This window comes from Tursiops truncatus, chromosome 8, assembly GCF_011762595.2.
Source record: "Tursiops truncatus isolate mTurTru1 chromosome 8, mTurTru1.mat.Y, whole genome shotgun sequence".
Classification (NCBI taxonomy): domain Eukaryota; kingdom Metazoa; phylum Chordata; class Mammalia; order Artiodactyla; family Delphinidae; genus Tursiops; species Tursiops truncatus.
In genome coordinates, this window is record NC_047041.1 from 38,330,162 (window position 1) to 38,354,116 (window position 23,955).

A 23,955-nucleotide genomic window follows, 5' to 3' on the forward strand; every position below is an offset into this window, starting at 1 on the left:
GATTTTAATATTCCAGTTACCTTTAATATATTTAGTAAAGTCAGATTTTATCATTCTGGTTACCATACTGGCAGAGAACACATTTTAAATACATCAAAGACTCAGAAAGATTATCAATTATTATCTGAGTCTCTACTGACCTAACTGGTCACAAGGGCCTAGTTTGGCAAGAAAAGCGGGAAGGGAAGGGGGAAGAGGAAAAGGAGGGAGACTGGAGGCTAATCAAAGCCCAGGATTCTTTAGAAGTTGAGCAGCATCCAGAGCTGGCCCACGGGATGGGAGTCTGAGGTAGATTGGGCTCTGGCGACCTCAGCAGGACCTAGTTTCCAGAGACACTAGAGTGTCCAGTGCATGAATCCTCAGTTCGTGACACAGGAGTTAGCAGTGTCCAAAGATTCCAGGGTCTGGAAGGAAGAACAAACTTTGGCGAATTTGGTAAAAGCACCACGGACCCAGCAGGTCCAGCGGCAGCACAGGAGGGACTCATGCAAGACTAGTGACGTTCAAATAGCCAATGCTCTGAAATGTCAATGCGACCAGTCTCAAAGGATCCCCACGCAAGAGCAGTGGGGTAGAAAGGCATCCCCTGGGCTTAGGGGACAGGGCCACAACCACACCCAGAAGCCATGGCGGGATACTGGAGCCCTGGGCTCAGCGGATCAGCGTTGTCCGGCGACGGTGCATCCACAGGCAGGGGCTGAGCCTCTGGGTCCTGAGCAATGTCCAAGGAAAGCCTCCTTTTAGCCCTGGGGGGAGCAGTTGGCTCCTGAGTCCCCTGTTTCCAAGGACAACGACGAGGGCCACATCTTCCAGCTGGGTGGCGATTCGGGGCAGATGGACCTGGGGTCGACGGCTGGGTCGGGCCGGGCTCCCCGCAGGTGCAGGTGGCCTCAGCCTCGAACTGGGCGGCCGAGCAAGAGCCCCGGGCCGGCGAGGAGCGCCGGGACACAGCACTCACAGGGACTCGGTGGCGGGTCTCACCATCTGCGGCTACAGGCCTACGGGGGCGCCGAGCACGGCGTGGCTGGTGGTGCCTCAGGCCCAGAGCGGCTCCCCAGGGCGCGGGGACCTCCCTCCAGGCGTCCAGGCCCTGGCTGCTGGGCTCCGTGGGCTGCGTGTGGTCCACCACGGTCTGGTCCTGCCCGCGCTTCCACAGATCGTAGCGCTCCGGTTGCAGGATGCGCACGAAGATGTCCATGGAGAAGGCGACACGGCCTTCCCCGCAGCTGCACTGCGACGCCACTTTGCCATAATCAATCCAGCGCGGGGAGGCGAAATTGATGGCTTCGGCGCAGTTGAAGCCATGGTTGAAGCCAGAGTGGTAGCCATAGGGAAACGTCACCATGAACTCTCCAGCCTCCTGAGTGACCCGACCGAAGGGGATACCGTTGTCCTTGAGGACCGTGGGCGAGATGAGAGCCACCTTGTGCCGCAGGAAGGCCTCACAGTCCCGCGAGTTGTCCGGGAAAAGCTCCCTGGCCAGGAGTTCCAGGCGCCGGCCATGCTCCGGGGGCACCGCGTACCAAGTCTTGGGCTCCCCGAAGTGCAGGTAGTTGATGCTGTAAAGGTCCATGTCCTCCGTGTGCCAGGCAAAGGCGGTCTTCCACATGCCAAAGTAAAGGTAGGGGGTGTTGACGCCTTCGATGACCACTCCGCACTCCTGTTCCAGCAGGTCCTGAATGGTTCCCAGGTGTCCAAGGTTCCACTGCTTCGTGTTTTCATCGAATAAGGAGCCACTGACGTCAGCCCCATATACTGGTGAACCATAGGGGCGTGTTTTCCAGTATTTTCGCTCCAGGTCCTTAAAATCCAAGTGTGGTGGAGTCCCATATTTTTCACTCTTTGCTAAGTGGCGGTACTCACCCACGGTCATGGCCTTCTTATTTCTGTGGTATTGAGTAAACGCTCCTGTTTGCCCAGAAATCACCTGCTGGAGGGGAGCGGCTATTAAGATGTCATCGATATCATCATAGGTCTCTCTGGCTTTCCAGTCCTTGGGTGGAATTACCTTGGCCAGGCCTGCTCGGTGTGCACCTTGGGATTCCATATAAGCAATGTATGTATCGAAATCATTAAACTCTTCTTTGGTTGGATGAAATACCATTATGCTACAACTTGGGTTCTGGGCCCAGTTGGACTTAGACTTCATAGCTTTCATTAATAAGCAAGAAACTCCCAAGTTTTTACTTATGTTCTGGATAGGTGAGGATGCTGGAAAACACTACTTTTTCAAAAATGGGTTGGAGTATATCAGCAGGAACCCCCAGTAGACTTTAATGCAATGAGTTGATAATATTTCTTAGGCTTGCTGATTCTGCAGGGGACTCCACGCTGGGCAGAAGCCTTGCTCAGGACTGATGCTGGCTGAGCCTGCAAGTCTGTGATGTCCTTGGTCGACACTTGGCTCTGGCCTCTTGAGGTCTAGTGAATCACCCAGCCCTGGGTGGGTATCCCAAATGTCGTGTCTTCAGGTCAGTATTGAAAACAAAACCTAAGAAAAAATACAATAGAGACAGGTTTCAAACTAATGTTTGGAAATAGTTACTAGGGCAAAACACCACCATGGAATATAATTGCATATTCAAAGAAAGGCTAAAATTTCATAAGAGTGACAATACAATAAATGTTGTTGTGAACAGTGGAAATTCTTGTACTCTGGTAAGGAGAATGGGAATCATTACATTCACTTTGAAAAACTATTTAGACAGAATCCACTAAAACTGAACTTACCCATGTGCTTTGATTCATGCCTAGGATATGTGTGTGTCTGTGCAATGAAAGTCAAGTCCAAGAATGTTCAGAACAACATTATTTCAGTAGCCAAACACTGGAAACAACTCAAATGACAGTCAACATTAGAATGGTCAAGTACACTATAGTGTATTCATACAATGGAATACAATACAGCAATGAAGACAAACAAGAACTACATGAAAATATAAGAATAATTCTATAAACAGAATACTGAGCAAAATTATCCAGACCCAAAAGAATACCTATTCTTTGCTTCCATTTATATAAAGAGAAAAAGGAGGCAACGTAATCTATGTTAGAAGTCAGAGTAGTGGTTACTTTTGTGAGAGAGACAGGTTGTGAGTGGGGGGTGTGAGGAAGTCTCTAGAATAATGTGAATATTCTATCCTGAAGGCAGGTGCTGGTTACACAGCCATCAGAATGGCTCACTGTCATAAATCATCAAGTTATGATGATTTTTACAAATTTCTGTGAAATAATTTTTTTAATTTATTTAAATTATTTAAATAAATTTTGAAATATAGTTTAGGGTTAAAAGCATTAGAGACAGATATCTTTCATCATACCAAAAGGAAAAGGAAGGGTGATTGAAAATATATGAACTAAACATTCAATTGAAGAAGCTACAAAATAGAAGAAGAGAAAGAAGAGGTAGGAGTAAAACAATAACAAAGAATAAAGACAAAGTTAATGAAAGAAAACACATACAACACCAAACACTGATGACCAAAATTATTCTTGGAAGAAATTAATGATAGCAGTAAAACAAGGGCATAACTGAGCCTAAGAAAGAAGAGGAAAATAAACCACTAGGAATGAAACAGTGCACGAAAGAATTTTTAAGATCTCAAAAGAGAATCTTAGGAGAAACTTGACAGCAAGATTTTCAAAAGATAAGAGAAAAGAATAATTTTCTGGAGAGGAAACATATCCAAAATGGATCCAAGAAACACCAGAAATCTTGAATAATACCCCAGTATAAGAAGCTGGTTCAAAGTATGACCCCTGAAAGTCCAGGAGACACATCATTTTATGTGTGAATCTAGAAAAGTTGCAAGAAACAGTTAACTCTTATTGTGCAAATTGTCTCAGAGTATGGAAAAAGTTGGGAAGCTACTCAGATGAGGCTATTCTGATCTCTGATAGCAAAACGAAAAAAGGACAATAAAAAATAAAGCTACAGGCCTTCTTTGTTTATAAGCATAGATGAAAACCAAAAATGGAACGTTTTCCAATGAAATACAGCAATATAATAAAAGAATAATACGTCATGACCAAATAGAATGGAAGCATGATTCAACATTGGAAAATTTACTGATATAATCAGAATATTAACAAAGTAAATGAAAAATGCCATCATCTTATAGGTACCAAAAAAGCATTTGATGAAATGCAAAATCCATTCATGATTTTACAATTCTTACTTGAAAAGCATCAAGAGAAACTTGTTTTGTAAGATAAAGAATTTCAAGGTAAAAAATAGCAAGGATCATTCTTAACAGTGAAACAAAAGTAACATTCGCATTAAAGTTAGGAAAAAGAGATGCATCAATATGGAAAGCTGCTCAACATCACTAATTATTAGAGAAATGCAAATCAAAACTACAATGAGGTATCACCTCACACCAGTTAGAATGGGCATCATCAGAAAATCTACATACAACAAATGCTGGAGAGGGTGTGGAGAAAAGGGAACCCTCTTGCACTGTTGGTTGGAATGTAAGTTGATAGAGCCACTATGGAGAACAGTATGGAGGTTCCTTAAAAAACTAAAAATAGAAATACTATATGACCCAGCAATCCCATGACTGAGCATATACCCAGCGAAAACCATAATTCTAAAAGAACCATGCACCCCAATATTTATGGCAACACTGTTTACAATAAGCAGGTCATGGAAGCAACCTAAATGCCCATTGACAGATGAATGGATAAAAAAGTAGTGGTACACATATACAATGGAATATTACTCATCCATAAAAAGGAACGAAATTGAGTCATTTGTTGAGACATGGATGGATCTAGAGACTGTCATACAGAATGAAGTTAGTTGAAAGAGAAAAACAAATATCGTATATTAACGCATGCATGTGGAACCTAGAAAAATGGTACAGATGAACCGGTTTGCAGGGCATAAGTTCAGACACAGATGTAGAGAACAAATGTATGGACTCCAAGTGAGGAAAACTGCGGTGGGGTGGGGATGGTGGTGTGCTAAATTGGGCAATTGGGATTGACATGTATACAGTGATGTGTATAAAATTGATGACTAATAAGAACACGCAGTATAAACAAACAAAAAAACAGCTAATACTAAACTTTCTTTAGGTTATTTGTATGGAAATACGTTAAAATAAATGTTTCAGACATTACACGAAATTTCTAAAATACTTATATGTTCTGGTATAATGTTATAAGTCATAATACTCGTTATTACTTTAAAATGTATATCTCAGAAATAACTAAATTTCCCTGTCAATTTCATTATTATGAACTTTCATCAAATCTTTAACTGTGGTCATTTTTAAGTCTTTTGTCATTTACAGAGAGTGCTGCGTGTACTCTGATGCTTTTGCAAAAATGTTCCTATGAAAGGGTTTCATCTTCAAGGAATTCATGGAAAACACTCTGACAAGTACAGGTTTTTGGTAACTGACTATACTGTGTAACTGAACGAATAAGCATTTTCAGAACTCTAATGGCAAACTGATGAATTCATAAAAGTGTCTTACAAAACATCAAGAAGAAAAAATAGTTACTTACATGGGAATGAGTGAACTGATGAGGATGATTATAATATTTGTGACTTTCTGTTTGAATTAAAAAAAAAATCCCACAAGAACTCTGAGGCAAAAAATATACAAGTCAATTTTCACTGCAAAGTAAAGGAGCTGTTACAGCGGAAGATTACTGGATTGAATGTCACTATTATGACATAGTATAAGTGTGGTTCGTGTTTGGTTATTGCAATCATTGTTGATTTCTTGTGATCATCCATTTACAATGCTTTGTGTCAGTTTATTTATCACTTGTAAAAATAAAATACAGTGTGTGTGTGTGTGTGAAAAAAAACATATTGAAAACAATGTCAAAAATAAATTTCACTATGTATACTCCATGTTCAACTTGAACTCTATGGAGCATATGTAATAGTTATAATTTTAGGACAGAAAATATATGTGTACAAATAAACAAAGAAAAAAAAACAAAGCAAACTATCTTATTAACCCAATTTCAAGTGCTTCCGTAATACTGTTTCCTAATCCTCTTCAGCTCCCCTCATTTCCACCATTCAAATATTCTCTTTCACTTTGCCCTGTCCTCAAACTTCAGGCACACCTATTCCACCCCACTTAGAATCCTTCAAATATCCTAAAAGACCCTAAGTGATCTGGCCCACCATCACCTCTTGACCTCACCCCTTTCTACCCTGCTCCTTGCTCTCTCCTTCCAAACACATGCCTGCCTGTGTCTCAAAAAAGGCCGGTATACTCTTGTCTGATGATCTTAGCACCCAGGCAACTCTCAAGCCTCAGCCCAAATATCACCTTTTCAGTGAAGTCTCTCTCCTCTGATCCCCTTGCTTTGGATACAAGTAGAGAAAATTTTCCTTCGAAGAAAACAGGTACTCTCTCAGAAAACAGTTTCAAGTGAAACTTGAACTGATGGCCAGTATCCATGTAACTCTTCCAGATTCTACTCAAATCAGCCCCACCCTAACTGCATCATTCCTGATGCCATCACAATTGAATGGAATCAGCTCTTCCAACTGTCTAGTAAAAGGCCTCATTTTTAAAGTTATCAGTGCACAAAACACAGGTATTTTGCCTGAAATTTTTCCTTTAAGATTTCTTACAAGAAAATATATGGCATCTAAAGGTTATACAAATTTCAGGGTCCTTTTAGGTACAGAGGGATTTCCCTGGGAAAGCTGCCAGAATGGGCGGAGCTAGCACAGTGCTCAGGGCATTAAACACCACTAGTATCTGGTCAGCACAAGAACCAGGGAGAGGAGAAGAAAACCACGCTAAAGAAATTGGTGAGGAAGAGTTCAACTGCCTTTAGACAACAAAGGCATTTAACATTCCTCACCCTGTAGTCTCCCCAATAAGACTAAGATCAGCTGGCCTGCCATTGTTCCAAGTATAAGAAACTCCCCACATCTCCTGTGGTCTGCAAGAGGTGCCAGAGATCCCTATATGTTATCTGGGGTCCATTCAAGACAAGAAGAAGCTGGGGCCCAATCCTCTACCACCTCTCTCCCCAAAGAGGTCACCACTATTTGGCTTAAACATAAAACCTTTATCCTTTGGGTCTGGGATCAGGGACAAAATAATAGCCAAGGAAGGGCTTGCTCTCTGTGATCCCTGCTGGTAGCTTTTGTAAGAGTGCATCAAATGCAAGAGGGAAGAGAGATATGGGAACATATGCATATGTATAACTGATTCACTTTGTTATAAAGCAGAAAGTGGCACACCATTGTAAAGCAATTATACTCCAATAAAGATTAAAAAAAAAAAAGAGTACATAAAACGAATGTTTCCTGCAGACCCGAATACTGATGGCAGGGGCCCTTTGAGTGAGCAGCAGTAGCTCTTTATACCTCTGCCCTGGAGCCTCATGCACCATGGAATATGCAGAAGGTAGGTAATGGAGGATCAATACTCTCTTCTCCTTTTCTAACTTTAATGTCAACGATAGAAGAAACAATCTTGAGTTCTCTATAGAATGTATTGGTAATAAATGGTGGGGAGGGGAAGTGGTTGACAATCTAGCTCACCCCTGAGGGAGTATGACAAATGCAGTTAACTTAGCCTCTAAAGATTGGGTGGAAGTCAAATAATATCTCTCTTCCTATTCGAGAAACACCTGATGAGCACTCAAGGGTATTGGGGATAGATTGTCATGAAGGAGAAGCATTGTTCAAAAATGACCCTAGATGTTCATCCTAAGATGCCTGAATAATAGGCTAGCCTAGACTCCTTCCATGACTGGACGGCTATAGCATCCAAAAGGATCCAAAGTCTCCAGGTGCCTCCTAACGTATGGGGCTGCTGGCTTTCCCAGACAGCTCCTGTAAATGGCTGGCATGATATCTAGGCAGCTTAATTCCCCAAGCAGTCTGAAAGTCCCTTTCCTAATAAAGTGGCTGTCATCAAAGCCCTATATGAAGGAAGAGCAATGGGGAAGGGGCTTCCACTAGAACAAAACCCTCCTCCACATGGGATGCCTCTTCACGTAGATGCTGAAGAAGTGCAGAGGCTTATGTGTGCCTTGCTCTGGATGTGTTTCCTGAACTCATATTGTATGACTTTGTGGAATTTTCCTCCATGCAGAAGGGGACTCAAAAGATGGGAAGAAAGCAAATAGTAAGGTTTCATCAGGGTTAGGGTTTTCCAGCCATGTGTATCTCAAGGAGAGAGGACCAAGTGTCTTGATGGATTGGATGGAGGGATAAGAGAGTGATTAAAATGATGGGCCAGTAAATTTATCTTGGGTAAAAAAGGAAATGAGAACATAAGGGCAATGATGGAGAATGAAACAGTGTTTGATTCATGGGCTGAATGTCTCCATTAAGTCAAATACTTCTATTAGAACACTGGGAAATGTAAGCTAGAAAGAGAATGGGATGCTTGAAACATAGGTGGTACTCTCATTATTCCCATTTTATGGAGGAAGAAACTGAGGTGTAGAAAAATTTGTATTTAAGTTAATAGCTTGTGTTCTCAATCTCTAGAGTTATTTTTGTACTTGACTTATCTTCCATATAAAACTACTTTGAGGGCTTCCCTGGTGGCACAGTGGTTGAGAGTCTGCCTGCCAATGCAGGGGACACGGGTTCGTGCCCCGGTCCGGGAAGATCCCACATGCCGCGGAGCGGCTGGGCCCGTGAGCCATGGCCGCTAGGCCTGCGCGTCTGGAGCCTGTGCTCCGCAACAGGAGAGGCCACACAGTGAGAGGCCCGCATACCGCAAAAAAAAAAAAAAAAAAAAAAAAAACAAACAAAAAAAACTACTTTGAGAGCACTGTCTAGGAGTTTTTCGTCATCGTATTTTCCAAGGGATCTTGGTACTTTATATAGTGCACACTCCAAAAATGTTTATTAAAAAAATAAATAACTAAAATCATTTGGCGCCCACTGCAATCTCTCTCCTCTTGGTTACACCCCATCTTTCTTCCTACTCTCCTGTCTCAGGAGAAGAGAAGATACTCCCCCTCTCCAGAGCTAAAAATAAAAGAATCTACGTTTACAAAAGCATTTCCTCATCTCTCTGGTCTTCTGATTCTGACCCCACTTCTCCACTGAAATTCATCTCTGTAAATCATCACATCGTCTCCCAAGTGCTGCTCCATGGGTTACACTTTATCTCTCTACATCATTGATTCATGGCGCGCCTCCTTCCTCCTAAAATGTCTCTGGCCTCCAGGGTACTGATAGTCTTCTCCGGTTCTTTTCTTTCTCCTTGGTTCCACTTCTTTTTCTACTATACAAATGCAGTCTTATTTCAAAGCTAATTTCTCATCTCTCTTTGAACTCTTTTTATTTTTCCCCTTTTTATGTTCCCCTTTTTATATTTCCTTTTTATGTTCACGGCATTCTTTAGTATCACACTCTCCCTCTCTTTAAAGGTATTATTTATTGCCATAGCTTTCTCGAATAGCACTGACTTTCTCCTGCGCTTCTGATTTGCTTTTCCTTCTTGACTGGCCACTGAGCCCCTGAAAATCAACTTGTTTAGTAGAAATTGATCATCTTTCTCCTGAAATTCACTTCCTCCTTTAGAAATCTTTTTTTCTAAGGATGGGAATACAGTATCCCAGTTACCGTTCGTTCTTACATCTCCCTCTCCCTAGTCATATAATCGGTGAGGTCAGGGGATCCCAGGACAGTCTACTGTGAGTCCCCAGCGACATCTGTATACGCCAGGGAGGCTCCCTGTGCTCTCCTTCCTTATATAAGGAGCCAAGGATCCAGCTTGCCTTCCTCTCCTACTTATAGCTGTCACCACTCAAGCCAGACCCTGAGGATCTACAAGTAGCAGTCACCTGTATCATGTGATAATCTGCCCATCTCACCCTAATTTTTAATCTTAAAAATTCTTCTACAATGATTTTATTTAAAACTATATAGGGCTTCCCTGGTGGCGCAGTGGTTGAGAGTCCGCAGTGGTTGAGAGAAAAGAAAAGAAAAAAAAAAACTATATAAATATATAATGAAATTTTTCATTCTATATGAACACTTCCTCAAAGAAATGAAAAGAGAAGAGTGAAATAATTTAGAAGGAAAGTTAATGTCAAAAATTTAAATACCGTGCTAAGGGTCTTTCCCCTAATACACCATAAAATGCTGATTATGAATATCACAGAGGCCCTTATTTCCCACTGAATTATTAATAGACAACTAAAACAAGGTTAGAGTTGCATATTTGTTTCTGTCTTTGTTTTTGTTAGCTTTGCCACGTGGCATGTGGGATCTTAGTTCCCTGACCAGGGATCAAACCCGTCCCCCTGCAGTGGAAGCAGAGAGTCCTAACCACTGGACTGCCAGGGAAGTCCCCTGTATTTGTTTTATAAACTAAATTATTTCCTTCTTACATTTCTAAGGATCCTAGGAGGAATGAGGCCGGGCTTCCATCTATACAAAATAAATAATCTAGATACACATCAGTCTTCAGATATTGAGCATCCAACTGAAACACTCTGATTTTGTAAGTGTAACTCTGTGCGCAAATCAAAACGTCTCAGAATTTGCCGATTACAATTACGGTGATCCTTCAGTGCTCCAGACAAATGTCTTCTCTATGGGTCTCAGATGGTTGCTTTTACTGTGAAACCGCCTCCATGAATTCTTTCAATTGGAGCCACAGGTACTAGCTGAGAATAAGTACCCTTTCGTTTCAGTTACTCTTCCATTTTACCCTTATTCATGGTATCCCCAGTAACACAGAAATTTTTCATCTAAGGAAAGTTGACAATTCTGACAATTGAAGAAAAGTATTTTTAGCACAATGATTAGACTTGATGGATTTCTGGAAATTAGGAGTCTTTCAAAAATAATTCCTCCAAGCTTTCCTGGTGTGTGTGTGTGTGTGTGTGTGTGTGTGTGTGTGTGTGTGTGTGTGTGTGTGTGTGTGTGTGTGTGTGTGTGTGTGTGTGTGTGTGTGTGTGTGTGTTTTAAACTGGGGAAGGTAAGAAGTGAAGTCAGTTTAATAAATCCTCTCACTGTGGCCATTGTCCTGTTTGCTTATTGTACAGATTGCTCAACAATTTCAAGACAGCAGGAAAGCCTTCTTGTCTTTTATGTTCCGTGCATATTTCAAAGCTATTATTTCAAATGAGGATTGTTGACAGAATGCCTCAGACGTTAGCCATTGTTTCTGCTGACAGCCAATATCTAAATGCTGTGTTTACTAAATTTCTTCTGAAGTTAGAAAGTCTACTCACTGTTTATTGAAAATAATTATAACCATAATATTTGATGGCTAAATAAATTCTATTTGATGAAGATAAGTGACTCAAAGTTTCCCCTATTACTGGAGAGTCATTTTGTTTTTTACTTTTCCACAAGTATTACTAATCCCTTATAAATATCTTATACTTCAGTAAGGAGATCAGTTTATTTGGTAAAACATTAGTGAAATAATTAAATTCCTTGGATTAGATATCTAGAAATGGAATTACTGCATTGCAAGACTTAAACATTAAAAATACTTATAATGTATCACCAAAACTTTCCAGAAACATATCAGTTTACATCATCACCATTAACTTTACTCTGAAAAACAATCTTTAATAATTTGTTAAGAAAATTATTGTGAAAAATTTTGGTGAAAAACTGTAGCTCAAGTTTTAATTTATACTTCTTAAATTACAACTAAGATTGACTTTTTCTTCTTCAGTGAATCTAGCCGTTTGTATTGGTTCATATCCTTTGCCCATTTTTCTCTAATATGGTTCTAGTGTTATTTCTCATTTACTTACAAGAATATTTTATATATTATGTGAATATTTCGCATATTTTACACAGTATATGCACATTTTACGAATTGCTTATGTGAATACTTTACATGTTAAACCCTTTGTTTAATCTGTTCATAGTTTTTTCCAGTTTGCTCTTTCTTTAATTTATATTTAATTTTAAATGGTTTTGGCATATATTTCATTTTAATATATTAAAATGTTGAGTGGGTCTTTTCCTTTGTAATGCCTTTCATGGCCTTTATGTTTAGAAACTTAGAAAGTTATTTGCCCCTGCAGAGACAGATAAATATTATCTTATGGGGTTTTTCCTTTTTATATGTTAATTGTACTTTTAATTTGGATTTTAGTTATACCTTTAATTCTAACTGGGGTTTGGGGGTTTGTTCTATTAATTTTTTATTGTTTTGCGAGTATGATATGAAGAATAAGGGAGATGTAAGTATGATTCCTAGTCCTAGTTTGTTGTGTTCCTCTCTATTAGTTTATAGGAGCATTTCTTTTTCTCAGTGCTCTTAAGTTTGTTCCGTCTCAAAATTCTGGTTGTTTAGTTTTATGAAAACTTTTTAGTTCCTTCTGTGACAACTTCCTCTAGTTTTTCCCCCTGTACATTATCTCCTGTATTTGGATATCAGACCTCATGGACTGGACCTCCAATTTTTGTGTCTTTTCTTCTTCCAATTTTCTCTCTCTTTATCACTATGCTTTATCTTCTGAAAATTTTTCTCATCCTTATCTTGTAAACCAACTTCTACTGACTTTTTCATTTCTTCTATCAAACTTTTAATATTTAACAGCTCATTTCTGTCCCCTTAGCTTTTTCAAGTGTATTTAGCTTCCTTACCTGCCCCCCACCATTGTCCTATTTTTATTTCACAGGTGCACTTATTTCTTCTCTCAGAAAATACTAAAACCCGGACCCATATTGAGAAAACAAGCTTCATGTAACAATCCTTATGCTTAAAATTAACATTGCAATCTAGTATTTCTGTTGTGTTCTATTGTGTTCCCGTTTAAAAAATATGCTGCTGGTAACCCACAATGTCGTTTCTATGACCCAGTAATGACTCATGTCCTGGAGTTTGGAAAGAAATATTATAAAAATCATGGTGAGGCTTTTGATCTTTCAATGGCGGAGACACAATCACATTTGTCTTCTGGGAAGAAATGGACAGACTGCAGTGGCCCAGAATAAATGAAGACAAACATTTATAAAGATCCAGATGAGAGATGGTACCTTTACTGCGGTGGTGGTAGAGACAGAAGCAGAGAGCCTACTAGGGTGCATTCACTCACATCTTATTATTTAGTCATATTTCCTCAGCGTGCCACGTGGGGAACTGGACCAGAGCGTTCAGATGCTTGTCCAAGATGGCATAATCAGTGAGTCCTGAGCCAGATTTGAGCCAGGTCTGTCTGTTTCCTAAGCCTGGCCTTTCCTCTAGGTCACAGCAAATCCATGAGGTGAGCCTATAAAATAGGAGAGAAATTGTCAGAAGAGCACATTTTGGAGCTTCGGAACCAATTCCTTGGAGGCTTCAATACCTGAAAAGGTTGACTATGTTTGGCCCCTGAAATGAAACCTAAATTTATTTCTTAATTTAAAAAAGGCACATACAGTGTGATGTCACAGTAACAACCTGACTTGGAGTCCCCTTTGATCTTGGAGTTGATGACCCTGGTCACGTGGTACTTGTCCCTCAGACAGGTCATCCTTACCCTTGTACACCTCTGCCATGTTCTCCATGCGAGGCTGTGAGGATTAGGGTTTTCATGGGATGGTTTAATATTTATATTACTATCTAGGATTATACATGTTCCCCAAAGTCGATTCATGTTGTCAACTCTAAACACAATTAAACAACTAGAAATCAATCCCTCTCTTTCTCATGTTCTTTATACATGCTCTATTATGCTACTTGTCATGTAAGGATATTAATCATTCCTCTGTCTGTCTTCTCTAGTAGATCATGTACTTTGGGGGACAGGGTTGTACCTCCTTAGTCTCTGGGTCCCATTGGCTACCACAGATTCTGGAGTAATAGATGTCAAATTTGATAATTATGTTGTTTCAAAAAATGCAGAATATATAAATAAATTTTCAGTTTTTATGACTAAAGCATTTATATGATTTTAATTCACTGTTTTTCAAACTTTCTTGATGCCTGCCCCCTCCTTTGATAAGCATAACTATCTCTGCCACTACTCCCCCACCGCCTTCGGCAAATTCTACTTTTTCCCAAGACCCCTGTCAGTGACCAACACGCACATAGCACAGAACATTTGCACATCCCACAGCCAGGCTGATTTTGTCTACTTTAGTTCCTTTTAGTTTATAGTACAAACAAGATAGCTTCTTTTTGTTAGCTTGTTTTCCAAAGAGAAGTTATATGATGATATTGAGTTTACTTTTGCAAATTACAGATGTCCTCACCCCAAGATCCTAGAACACAGTACGTCATGGGAGTATCTTGATCTAATTAAAGTTTTACTGACAGCTCATTCTAGGGGAAGCCTGTCTTTCCCAGCATCTTTATGAGCGATAATTCGCTGTCTCCATTTGATCACCTCTGGTCCCTTTTCTTTGCCACTGACTCTCTTCTCCTGGGGACGAGGTTTCAACCCAGATCCTCTTAGGCCTCTGCACTCACACCCATGCCAATCCAACATGTGTCAACAGCTGTCAGCAAAGACCTGAAGGGGAAGAATAATGGCTGATGTGGAATAAAATGACATTCTACTTGGATTTCAGTGGTTTGCTTGATTCTTTTCCAAGCTGTTTGAAGACATGATTCAAACTGGACCCTTCTCCAGCCCTGCAGTCCTCACCACCTCATCTCTCATACCCAGTTTTGAATCCCTTCATCCCCACCAATCCATTCTGCAGCTGGAGTGACTTCCTAAAATAAATCTGATGACATCATCCTACTCTAACAGCCCGTCAATTGGTCTCCATTTGCCTTAGGATGAAACCCTGCTCCCTACCTGACCCCCAAAACCACTGACATCTGATCCCTTCCTCTTGGGCCTCACCACTGGCCTGTGCCACCTTGCCATCAATGCTCTGAGCTGTACTATTCAACTTCCTGCCGTTTCTACCACAGAGAGTACACTCTCTTGTCCCTGAGACTTTGCATCATAAAATACTACCCTTGGCCTGGAATTCTCACCTTGTATTCCCATCCCTTCATCTCTTTCATTTACTTTTTCTTTTTTAAACACAATCCAGCTAAACATTAGGTCCTCAAGCCATCCATCTTCCTAACAAGCATGTCCTCACTCACCCCTTGCCCTCCTCCTGACATATGTGATGTTAAGGGCCCTTTCTGATTGTGCCTTTTTTTTTTTTTTTTTTTTTTTTTTTGCGGTATGCGGGCCTCTCACTGTTGTGGCCTCTCCCATTGCGGAGCACAGGCTCCAGGCGCGCAGGCTCAGCGGCCATGGCGTATGGGCCCAGCAGCTCTGCGGCATGTGGGATCTTCCCGGACCGGGACATGAACCAGTGTCCCCTGCAGCGGCAGGTGGCCTCCCAACCACTGCGCCACCAGGGAAGCCCGTGCCTTTGTTTTTTTTTTTGTTTTTTTTTTTTTTTTTGCAGCATTTGGGACCTTAGTTCCCTGACCAGGGATCGAACCCAGGCCCCTTCAGTGGAAGCACGGAGTCCTAATCACTGGACCACCAGAGAACTCCCTGATTGATCCCAGTATTTCCCCTGCCTATTGATCCCAGTATTTCCCCTGTATCTAATTGCTACCTTGCCCCTCAGACATAAACATAGTGCCTGCTATACAGTAAGTATTCAATACACTGAGTAAATAAATGAATAAAAGTAAGGGAGAAAGCCCATAAAATTTCATTTGGAGTCTCATGGCTCTGGTTCATTCATTCATTTTCAAAAGGTTTTTAAAACCTCTACCATGAGCACTGGCTAGATGCCCACTATTCAGGGAGGAATGAGGTTTGACTTTGTCCCTGCTCTCATGCCAGCACCTCGCAGGGCTCCATGGGTAACCAGAAAAGAAAGCAGAAGTTAACTGATGCTCTGCCTTAGACAGGGAAGGGCAATGCTGAGGAATTTTCACGTCCCCAGTGAGTTCTCTAATGTGCAGTTTATGCTGTGTCACCTCTAGTCCAGTGCAAGACAGATACAGAACTTTGTACCACAGAACCGAAGTAGGTAGGGAAGACAGACAGACAGACAAGGAGTTCCGATACAGTGTGAGAAGTGCTCTTTAAGAGAGCTATGTGCTATGAGGGCAGAGAAGGGTCGCTGAAGCTAATCTGGGGAGAAGTAGCTCTGGAAAGACAGTAGCAATGATGTAAAATCATACTTAATGATGAGATATGTTGAAACTGTGGCTTGTAAACTAGAATAATGATTAAATTTCTAGCTCCCTGAAGCTACTTCTTTGTCACTCGTCTCTGTTGAGTGTCAAACCCTTGTATGAAATTGACAGGTAGTGAGGAAATTAACCACATTTGCATTATGAGGAGAGGCAAGGAGGCTGAGGAGTAGCTCCGATTTGGGTGAGGATGCCTCATTCATTTTCCTCATCATGACTAAACCTAAGAAAGGACACTAGGCTCAACCCTCAAGTGAGAAGCAGAAGCCCTCAGAGTCAAAAGTGGTGGCTGACACCCAAGGCAACAGGAGGCTGAATCACGCTCTCCTGAAACTGTGGGCAGAACGGTCTTCTTTCTGGCAAAGCTAAACCTTGGATGATGTCTAGAAGTAACACTAGACAACCTCAGTCCTCACAGAAGCAGCCATGTGTCCACATGCACGCTCTCACCCCATGAGCTTGCACTAAAATGGACATATGGTCCATAGAACTCCTTGCACTTCTGGATTGCTCAGCTTTTGGATATTGATCCAGATGTTAGGGGACAACTGCAGACAGGAATAACTTTGAGTCTCCTCATGCAGAGAAATATTTAAAATAACTTTTCTGAAACTTCTTATTTTCCGCTTTCCTTGTCTGCAGGGAGAAGAGTGTAGTGGTTATGAGCTGGGCCCTGGAGTTAGACTGTCTGGGTGCAAATGCAGTGTGCTCCTGGGCATATTGTGGAACCTCTCTATGCCTCAGTTTTTTCATCTACAAAATGAGGATAATGATAGAACCTACCTCCTAGAGTTGTTTTAATTATGACAACATGCATTAATATACCATGTGTCATTGATTCTAGGACATGCATTTTTCACATTTTAACATGTCTGAAATTGAGGTGCAATTTACAGTCAATAGCATAGCAGAGTTTAGTTGCCTCAGTGGTAGGAAAAATAATGGTGTAGCTTATAATCAGTGGCATCTTAGATGTGATGAAATTCAGGATACAAGGAGCTTAGAAAAATACATAGCACATAAACAGTACTAAATGAATATTTAATAGATGATACAGATATAAAATAAATATATAGGTCTTCTAACTTCATCAGAGCCAAGCTATATAGCTCATTTTTAAACCAATGTCCAAGATATCAATGGCAAATGATAACATGACTGACCCATTTCCCAGGAAAGAGAGAAGCTGCACTTCATACTTAGCCTGGAGTTTGGGGAAGCATCTGGTACACATCCCTTTATCTTAGCCAGGAACTCAGAAAGGTGATATAACTGAGACCCACTGAGATGTGGATACCTTGGACAGGTAAAACCTTTATGGCTCTTTAGGTCAACATTCTTTTCCTAATCATTTATTAGAGTGACTGGTACTCTGAGACACAGCGGAGAAGTAGGAGCTCTGACATTGAGGCTCAGAAATCCAGCTCTCACCCCAATCCTGCATACAGCAGGGAACAAATCCAAAGCCCTAAGTTAACCAACTTCTCCTCTTAAGAGGATAGTGATCCTTGGACTACCATTCCCCAAGTGACTAATGAAAGTCTTGTTTTCCAATTATAGACCCCGCTATCCCTAAGAGAAGATGCAATAAACACATTTTTTAAATACCAGCAAATTTCCAGTGATGCTCTAGTGCACCTTGGAGACTGGTTCTATAAGCAACTCCTAAGCCTCCCCGACCAACATTAATTCAGCTCAACTCTGGGCCCCAAAAGGAGTTTATTCAGATGGCAGACACGCAGACTGAGTGAATATTATACATTTAGACAGGGGATCAAAAGGAGCTTCCCTGGCCTTCTGTTTCTTGCTGATTGCGTGTCCCCTTTAAAATGTATTTGACTGTCAACGGGACAAAGCAGAACATTCTGTTTTAAACTTCCATATTTTAAATTTTCTTCATTTTGAATAATCTGTGTATCTTTCATCTGTATTGTTTTCTTTAACTGGAAAAAACATATTTTGCCTTTGCATTATGAAAGTTTTTTTTACTTGCCAGGAGCAAAGGAAAATGAAGTTCTATCAATATGTTTATATTAGAAAGAATAATTAGAAAAGTAGAATAAAAAATATATGCATGGTATGATCACAGTGTGTGAACATACGCAAAGGATAATAAAAGACTGAGAAAAGCTCAATAACTGGCTTTGCACCATAGGTAAGTAAAATTATTTTGTTTTATTTTTCCGTATTTAAAATTTTATACAGAAAAACTTATAAGTGGGAAAATGAAATTCGTTTTCAAAGCAAATAGTATTAAATTCAGTTGAAGTTTGGAAACCACTGTAGGTTCCATAAATATACATTTTTAAAAAACTCACAGGAGTATTTCATTTTCACTAGTTGTTCATAGATCACCAAGGCCCTGAGTCATTTTATAATACAAACAGGAAATGGAGGTTCTGATGAAGCAAGATGACCAAAATCCACCTTCTCCAGATATGGATAAACTGCTTGGCTTGGCTCTCTTGCCTAACCCCTGTTAAAATTATTTAGTATTTTCATGGTCCTTTCAGGATGATATAACAAAATATCATAGTGGCTTAGAAACAAGCATTTATTTCTCACTGTTCTGGAGGCCGGGAAGTCAAAGATCAAGGGGCAAGCAGAGGCAGTGTCTGGTGAGAACCAACTTCCTGGTTCATAGATGGCCGTCTTTTTGCTGTATACACACATGGCAGAAGGGGCAAGCAAGCTCTCTGTGGTCTCCTTCTAGAGGCACTAATCCCTTTCATGAGGGCTCTCCTCTAATGACCTAATCACTTCCCCAAAGCTCCACTTCCAAATACCATCACTTAAGTTTCAACGCATGAACTTTGGAGGGAGACAAACAGTCTATGGCAGTAATGTTGAAGACAACAGTCTGTTCAGTGGGTGAAGGAGGACCATTTGACTTAAGTAGATGGTGTCATTTTTCCAAATATTGATGTGGATACAGGAGACACTTATTTATTCATTCAGCAGACACTGAGTGCCTTCCTCCCCACTGTGGGCTAGGCTCAGGGCTAATTGCAGGAGACAAAGAGTGTATAAAACATGGTCTCTGCTGTCCTGGAACTCACAATCTCAGCTTTCTACCAGGTCATCTTGATTTTCAACATGGAACTTTAAACACTTATTTCAGAAATCTATTTGCCTAAGTATCTATTCCATTATAACTACTTATGAATTTAAAATAATGGCTGTTTATTTTTAACTCTGCAAAACACATTAAGGCAAACATTCAGTCCTATCTCTGTCTATATGTGTCTGTCTCAGTCTGAATAGAACAGCATCTGGCAATTGCAAAAGGACTCCAGAAGTGCAGATCAATGGGAAAAGCAGAGGTCTGGGTATCAGGAGACTTTGATTTAAATCTAAGCTCTGCCATTTATAAGCTTTTTGAGCTCTCTGAGCCTTAAGTCCCTCATTTGTAAAATTGGAATTATAATACCTACGTGATATTTTGGACATGAGAATGAAATGAACTAAACAATGTGAAACACTTAAACTATAGCAAAACTGAGTAAACGCTAGTTTGTTCCTTCCATATAGTTTCACTGTAGGTAGGTGGCCAGTCTTTCACTTAGGGGGAAAAAATGCAATTATAAAAATCTGGATTTTACAAGACAGGTATTTTTAGGGCTCTTGTTTTCTTTTCAGAAAGATTAAACTCAGATTATAAACAGGTTAGCTGCAGGATTCACCTTGACAATTCAATTCCAAATCAAGAGAGCACAGAACTTTTGCAGCACAACCCTCCAGAGGCCGAAAAACCCTTGATCCACTGGCCCTGACCAAGTCTCAGGTAGCCTTCCGGGGCACTAGCGCTGGGATCACTGTGGGCAGGAAGTGCTCATTAGGACAATGCCTGCTAGTGTGTGGGCCCGTGTAGCAGGCGAGACAATGAGACGCGCTCTCCACCTCGCTGTGCAACAGTAATTTTGCCAAGGTTCACGCAACTAAAAAAAAATCGGAAAAAAAAAACAAAAAACCACGTTCAGCAGATATTGAAAAACACAACACAGGGTGAGGACGGGGAGTGTGGGATTAGCAGCTGCTAACTATTTTGTATAGAATGGATCACAACAAGAGCCTACTGTAGAGCACAGGGAAGTATGTGCAATATCCTGGGATACAACATAATGGACAAAATATGAAAAAGAATCTATATATATATAACTGAATCTCCTTTCTGTACAGAAGAAGTTAAAGCAACATTGTAGAGATAAATCTACTATACTATAATAAAATAAAGATAAAACACAAATTATCTTGCAATAAGAAGATGAGGGAAGGGCAAGAAAAGTCCCAGTGGTCCATGCTAAGATCCAGGAGGTACATGGTAGGTGACCACCCTCCTCTGATCTGTCTTAAAAGGCTTTATTGAGAAAAATGGAAAGCAGCAAAAAGAACCACGAGATTGGCCATGTTCACTGAACTATCTACTGTCTCCCTAGACTTATTACCTGGTTCCCCTGTCTCCTAATTTTGTCCACCAGTGGTGACTAGATGACCTGTCATTTTAACCACATTACTCTTTGTCTCCACATGCGGATGCCTCTTCTTGATGCTTTATGCTCCCTGCCCGTTTACCCCAAGAGCTCTGCCTACAATTCCAATGGCATTTAGACTGTGGTCGCAATTCCTGTTCTCTCACAGGCCTGTCCGATCACCGTGCCGAACACAGTGTAAGGCCCCAGTCCCTTGCGGCAAATTCTGCTCTAAAAGTCACTGAGTATTTGAGGCCTTTGTCTCTGCATTATTAATCTGCTCCACATGGACCGAGGGCCCAACAATGGGGGCATCTGTTACAGATATAATTTTAGCAACAAACACAAGTCACATCATCTTGTATAAAGACAATACTGAGGGAGAAACATTCGGTCACTAGCAGAGACGTGGCAGCGTTAAACAAGGGGCTCTGTCAAATGCTGGGGCTGTCTGTCATTCAAGGAGGGCAGAAAAGAGGGGAGGGAGAAGATTGGAGAGTGTAACCCGTCCTTTCTTTCGTTCCGTTTTGCTGTCCTAGGGAAATACAACTGCCCTGCACAACTCCTACCATATCTGGCCTCAGGTTAGGCAGAGAGGTCCCCTGTCCCCCTAGGAAGACATACAGAGGCCTTAGATGTGAGTGTGAGAAACAGCCATGCTTAGGCCTAAGGAAGACGTGCCTTCAGCAGAGGGGCTACCAAACTAACAAGTCACTGGATTAAAAACCTTTGGCCACGTGGCTTAGGGGATTCCGGGTATCTCCCCTTTTCTACCAGCTCCAAAGGTCCAGCGAGATCATTTGGATTAGCCTCCATGGCTTGTGGAATCTTTGCAATCCAAATGGGCTCTTTAGAACAGGGGGCAAGTCGGAGCTCCGGAAATGTTTTGTTTGGCTATCAGGACTTGGAAGTTTTTTTTTAACTAGCTGTCAACATTTACATGATTTTTTTCATAAAATCCCAAGTTGTTAGCTTCTCTGGAAAATTCAGAAAATGACACCCCCATGACCCTCATTCCCACAAAACAATAGTAGACTGGCCCCCAGGAGAGTCCTTGGCTTTACGATGGGGCATGAGCAGCCCTCCTCACAGCAACAGTCACTGAGATAACTGGCCTGAGCCGGGTGGCAATGGGAATTTTCTACCAGGGGTCAAGGGTCTCACAGGAAAGGTCTGCAGGCTCTGGGTGTTCTGAGCAGTTGGCAGGAGTGGATGAAGGAAGGAGATGAACCCATTTCAAGGAAATACGAACTCTCACCACCGAAAAGCCAAGCCCCAGGTACACGGGCCTGACAGATAGACTGCCAGCCAGCAGAGCTGGACACTGTGAACAGCAACCAGAGAAACAGAAACATTGGCCAAGAAGCCTGCACAGAGCCTTGTCACGTGTCCATAGTTGGAATGAAGACGGGGAACGGCGGGGGCGGGAGAGAAGAATGTGTTCTCTCCGTGTCCCTTCATCCTTCCACTGGGCATTTCGAGAAAAAAACAAACAAACCCTCTCACTGGCACTTGCTGAAGAAACTAAACTCCCATCGACCCCTGCAGCCTAACTGCCCATGGACCAAAAGATAGATGGGTGGGTGTCAAGCATGACTGCACAGCAGTTCTAACATTTGTACTGCAGCCAATGGAGCTGGAATTTTGGGGTGGTGAGAGGATGGGGGGAGGATCTAGACATCAGTGTGTTTCCAGCACACCGGAGCAGTGCCTCTCCACCTTGAACATGCCCCTGACTCACCTGGGATCTAGTTTAACATGCAGACTCTGAGTCGTAGGTCTGCGGCCGAAGTCTGAGCTCCTGAACTTCACCGAAGTCAAAGGCAATGTCCGTGCTGTGAATCCTGGCCACGCTTTGATTGATAAGAAGCTACAGCCTTTTCCAAGAGGCACAGGAAAAGATGTTCAACATCGCTAATTATTAGAGAAATGCAAATCAAAACTACAGTGAGATATCACATCACACCAGTCAGAAAGGCTATCATCAAAAAACCCACATTTAATAAATGCTAGAGAGGGTGTGGAGAAAAAGGAACTCTCCTACACCGTTGGTGGGAAAGTAAATTGGTATAGTCACTGTGGAGAACAGTATGGATGTTCCTTAAAAAACTATAACTAGGGGGCTTCCCTGGTGGCGCAGTGGTTGAGAGTCCACCTGCCAACTCAGGGGACACGGGTTCATACCCTGGAGCGGGAGGATCCCACATGCCACAGAGCGGATGGCCCCGTGAGCCATGGCCACTGAGCCTGCGTGTCTGGAGCCTGTGTTCCGCAACGGGAGAGGCCACAACAGTGAGAGGCCCGCGTACCGCAAGAAAAAAAAAAAACTATAAATAGAGCAACCATATGATCCCACAATCACAGTACTGGGCATATATCCGGAGAAAAACATGGTCTGAAAGGATACATGCACCCTAATATTCACTGCAACACTGTTTACAATAGCCAAGACATGGAAGCAACCTAAATGTCCAACAACAGGGGAATGGATAAAGAAGATGTGGGACATATATACAATGGAATATTACTCAGCCATTAAAAAGAATGAAATAATGTCATTTGCAGCAACATGGATGGACCTAGAGATTGTCATAATGACTGAAGTAAGTCAGACAAAGACAAGTATTGTATGATATCGCTTATATGTGGAATCTAAAAAAAATGATACATATGAACATATTTACAAAACAGAAACAGACTTAGAGAACAAACTTACAGTTACTGGGGGGAATGTGGGAAGGGATAGTTAGGGAGTTTGGAATTAACACGTACACATTGCTATATTTAAAATGGATAACCAACAAGGACCTACTGCATAGCACAGGGAACTCTGTTCAATATTATCTAGCAACCTAAATGGGGAAAGAATTTGAAAACGAATAGATACATGTATATGCATAACTGAAACACTTTGCTGTGCACCTGGAACTAACACAACATTGTTGATCACCTATACTCCAATATAAAATAAAAAGTTAATAAAAAGGAAGAAGAAGCTAGAGTCTTTTCCTTTGTCATTCTCCTTTCAAGTACTTTAGCAGGGACAACCCCACGTCTGTCACCTCTAAGTCTGAAACTAATAATAGTAATGAATAATATTATTAAAGTAATACAAAATAAGTAATAATAATAACTTCAATAATGGCTGGACTTTGTTGTGTGCTTCTCGTCAAACACTGTGCTGAAATCACACTTTTTAAAAAAAAAATCTTCAACTAGATGTGAAATAATAGCTTGTTTTTCCTCAAGCTAGTTACTACTCTAAGTCTCTTACTTATATTAAGTCAGTTGAGCTTCACAACCATACTATTGTTGTGAATTCTGTTATTATCATGTCCAGAAGCAGCCTGCCGAGGTCCCATGGTTTTATGAGCGCTGCCCTTGTGTTTGGACACAGGGTGTGTGCTGGG

The 23,955-nt window shown here is 41.4% G+C and overlaps 1 protein-coding gene across 4 annotated transcripts; it reads right to left on the bottom strand.

The window, feature by feature from the left end:
* Positions 1-8: 8 nt before the first annotated feature.
* On the bottom strand, positions 9-22,455 carry LOC117313397 (lysine-specific demethylase 4D-like). Of its 4 annotated transcripts, none has more exons than XM_073808284.1 (3): positions 22,287-22,455; positions 13,030-13,203; positions 9-2,491 (listed from the first exon to the last, which is right to left on the bottom strand). In XM_073808284.1, exon 3 carries the CDS (start codon positions 2,156-2,158, stop codon positions 593-595), a length of 1,566 nt encoding a protein of 521 aa, XP_073664385.1. In that variant the 5' UTR covers positions 2,159-2,491; positions 13,030-13,203; positions 22,287-22,455; the 3' UTR covers positions 9-592. The 4 variants fall into 4 exon arrangements, with proteins under 4 accessions (XP_073664385.1, XP_073664387.1, XP_073664388.1 ...); XM_073808286.1 differs by lacking the exons at positions 13,030-13,203; positions 22,287-22,455 and adding exons at positions 5,518-5,629; positions 6,303-6,771; XM_073808287.1 differs by lacking the exons at positions 13,030-13,203; positions 22,287-22,455 and adding an exon at positions 6,303-6,771.
* Positions 22,456-23,955: the final 1,500 nt, after the last annotated feature.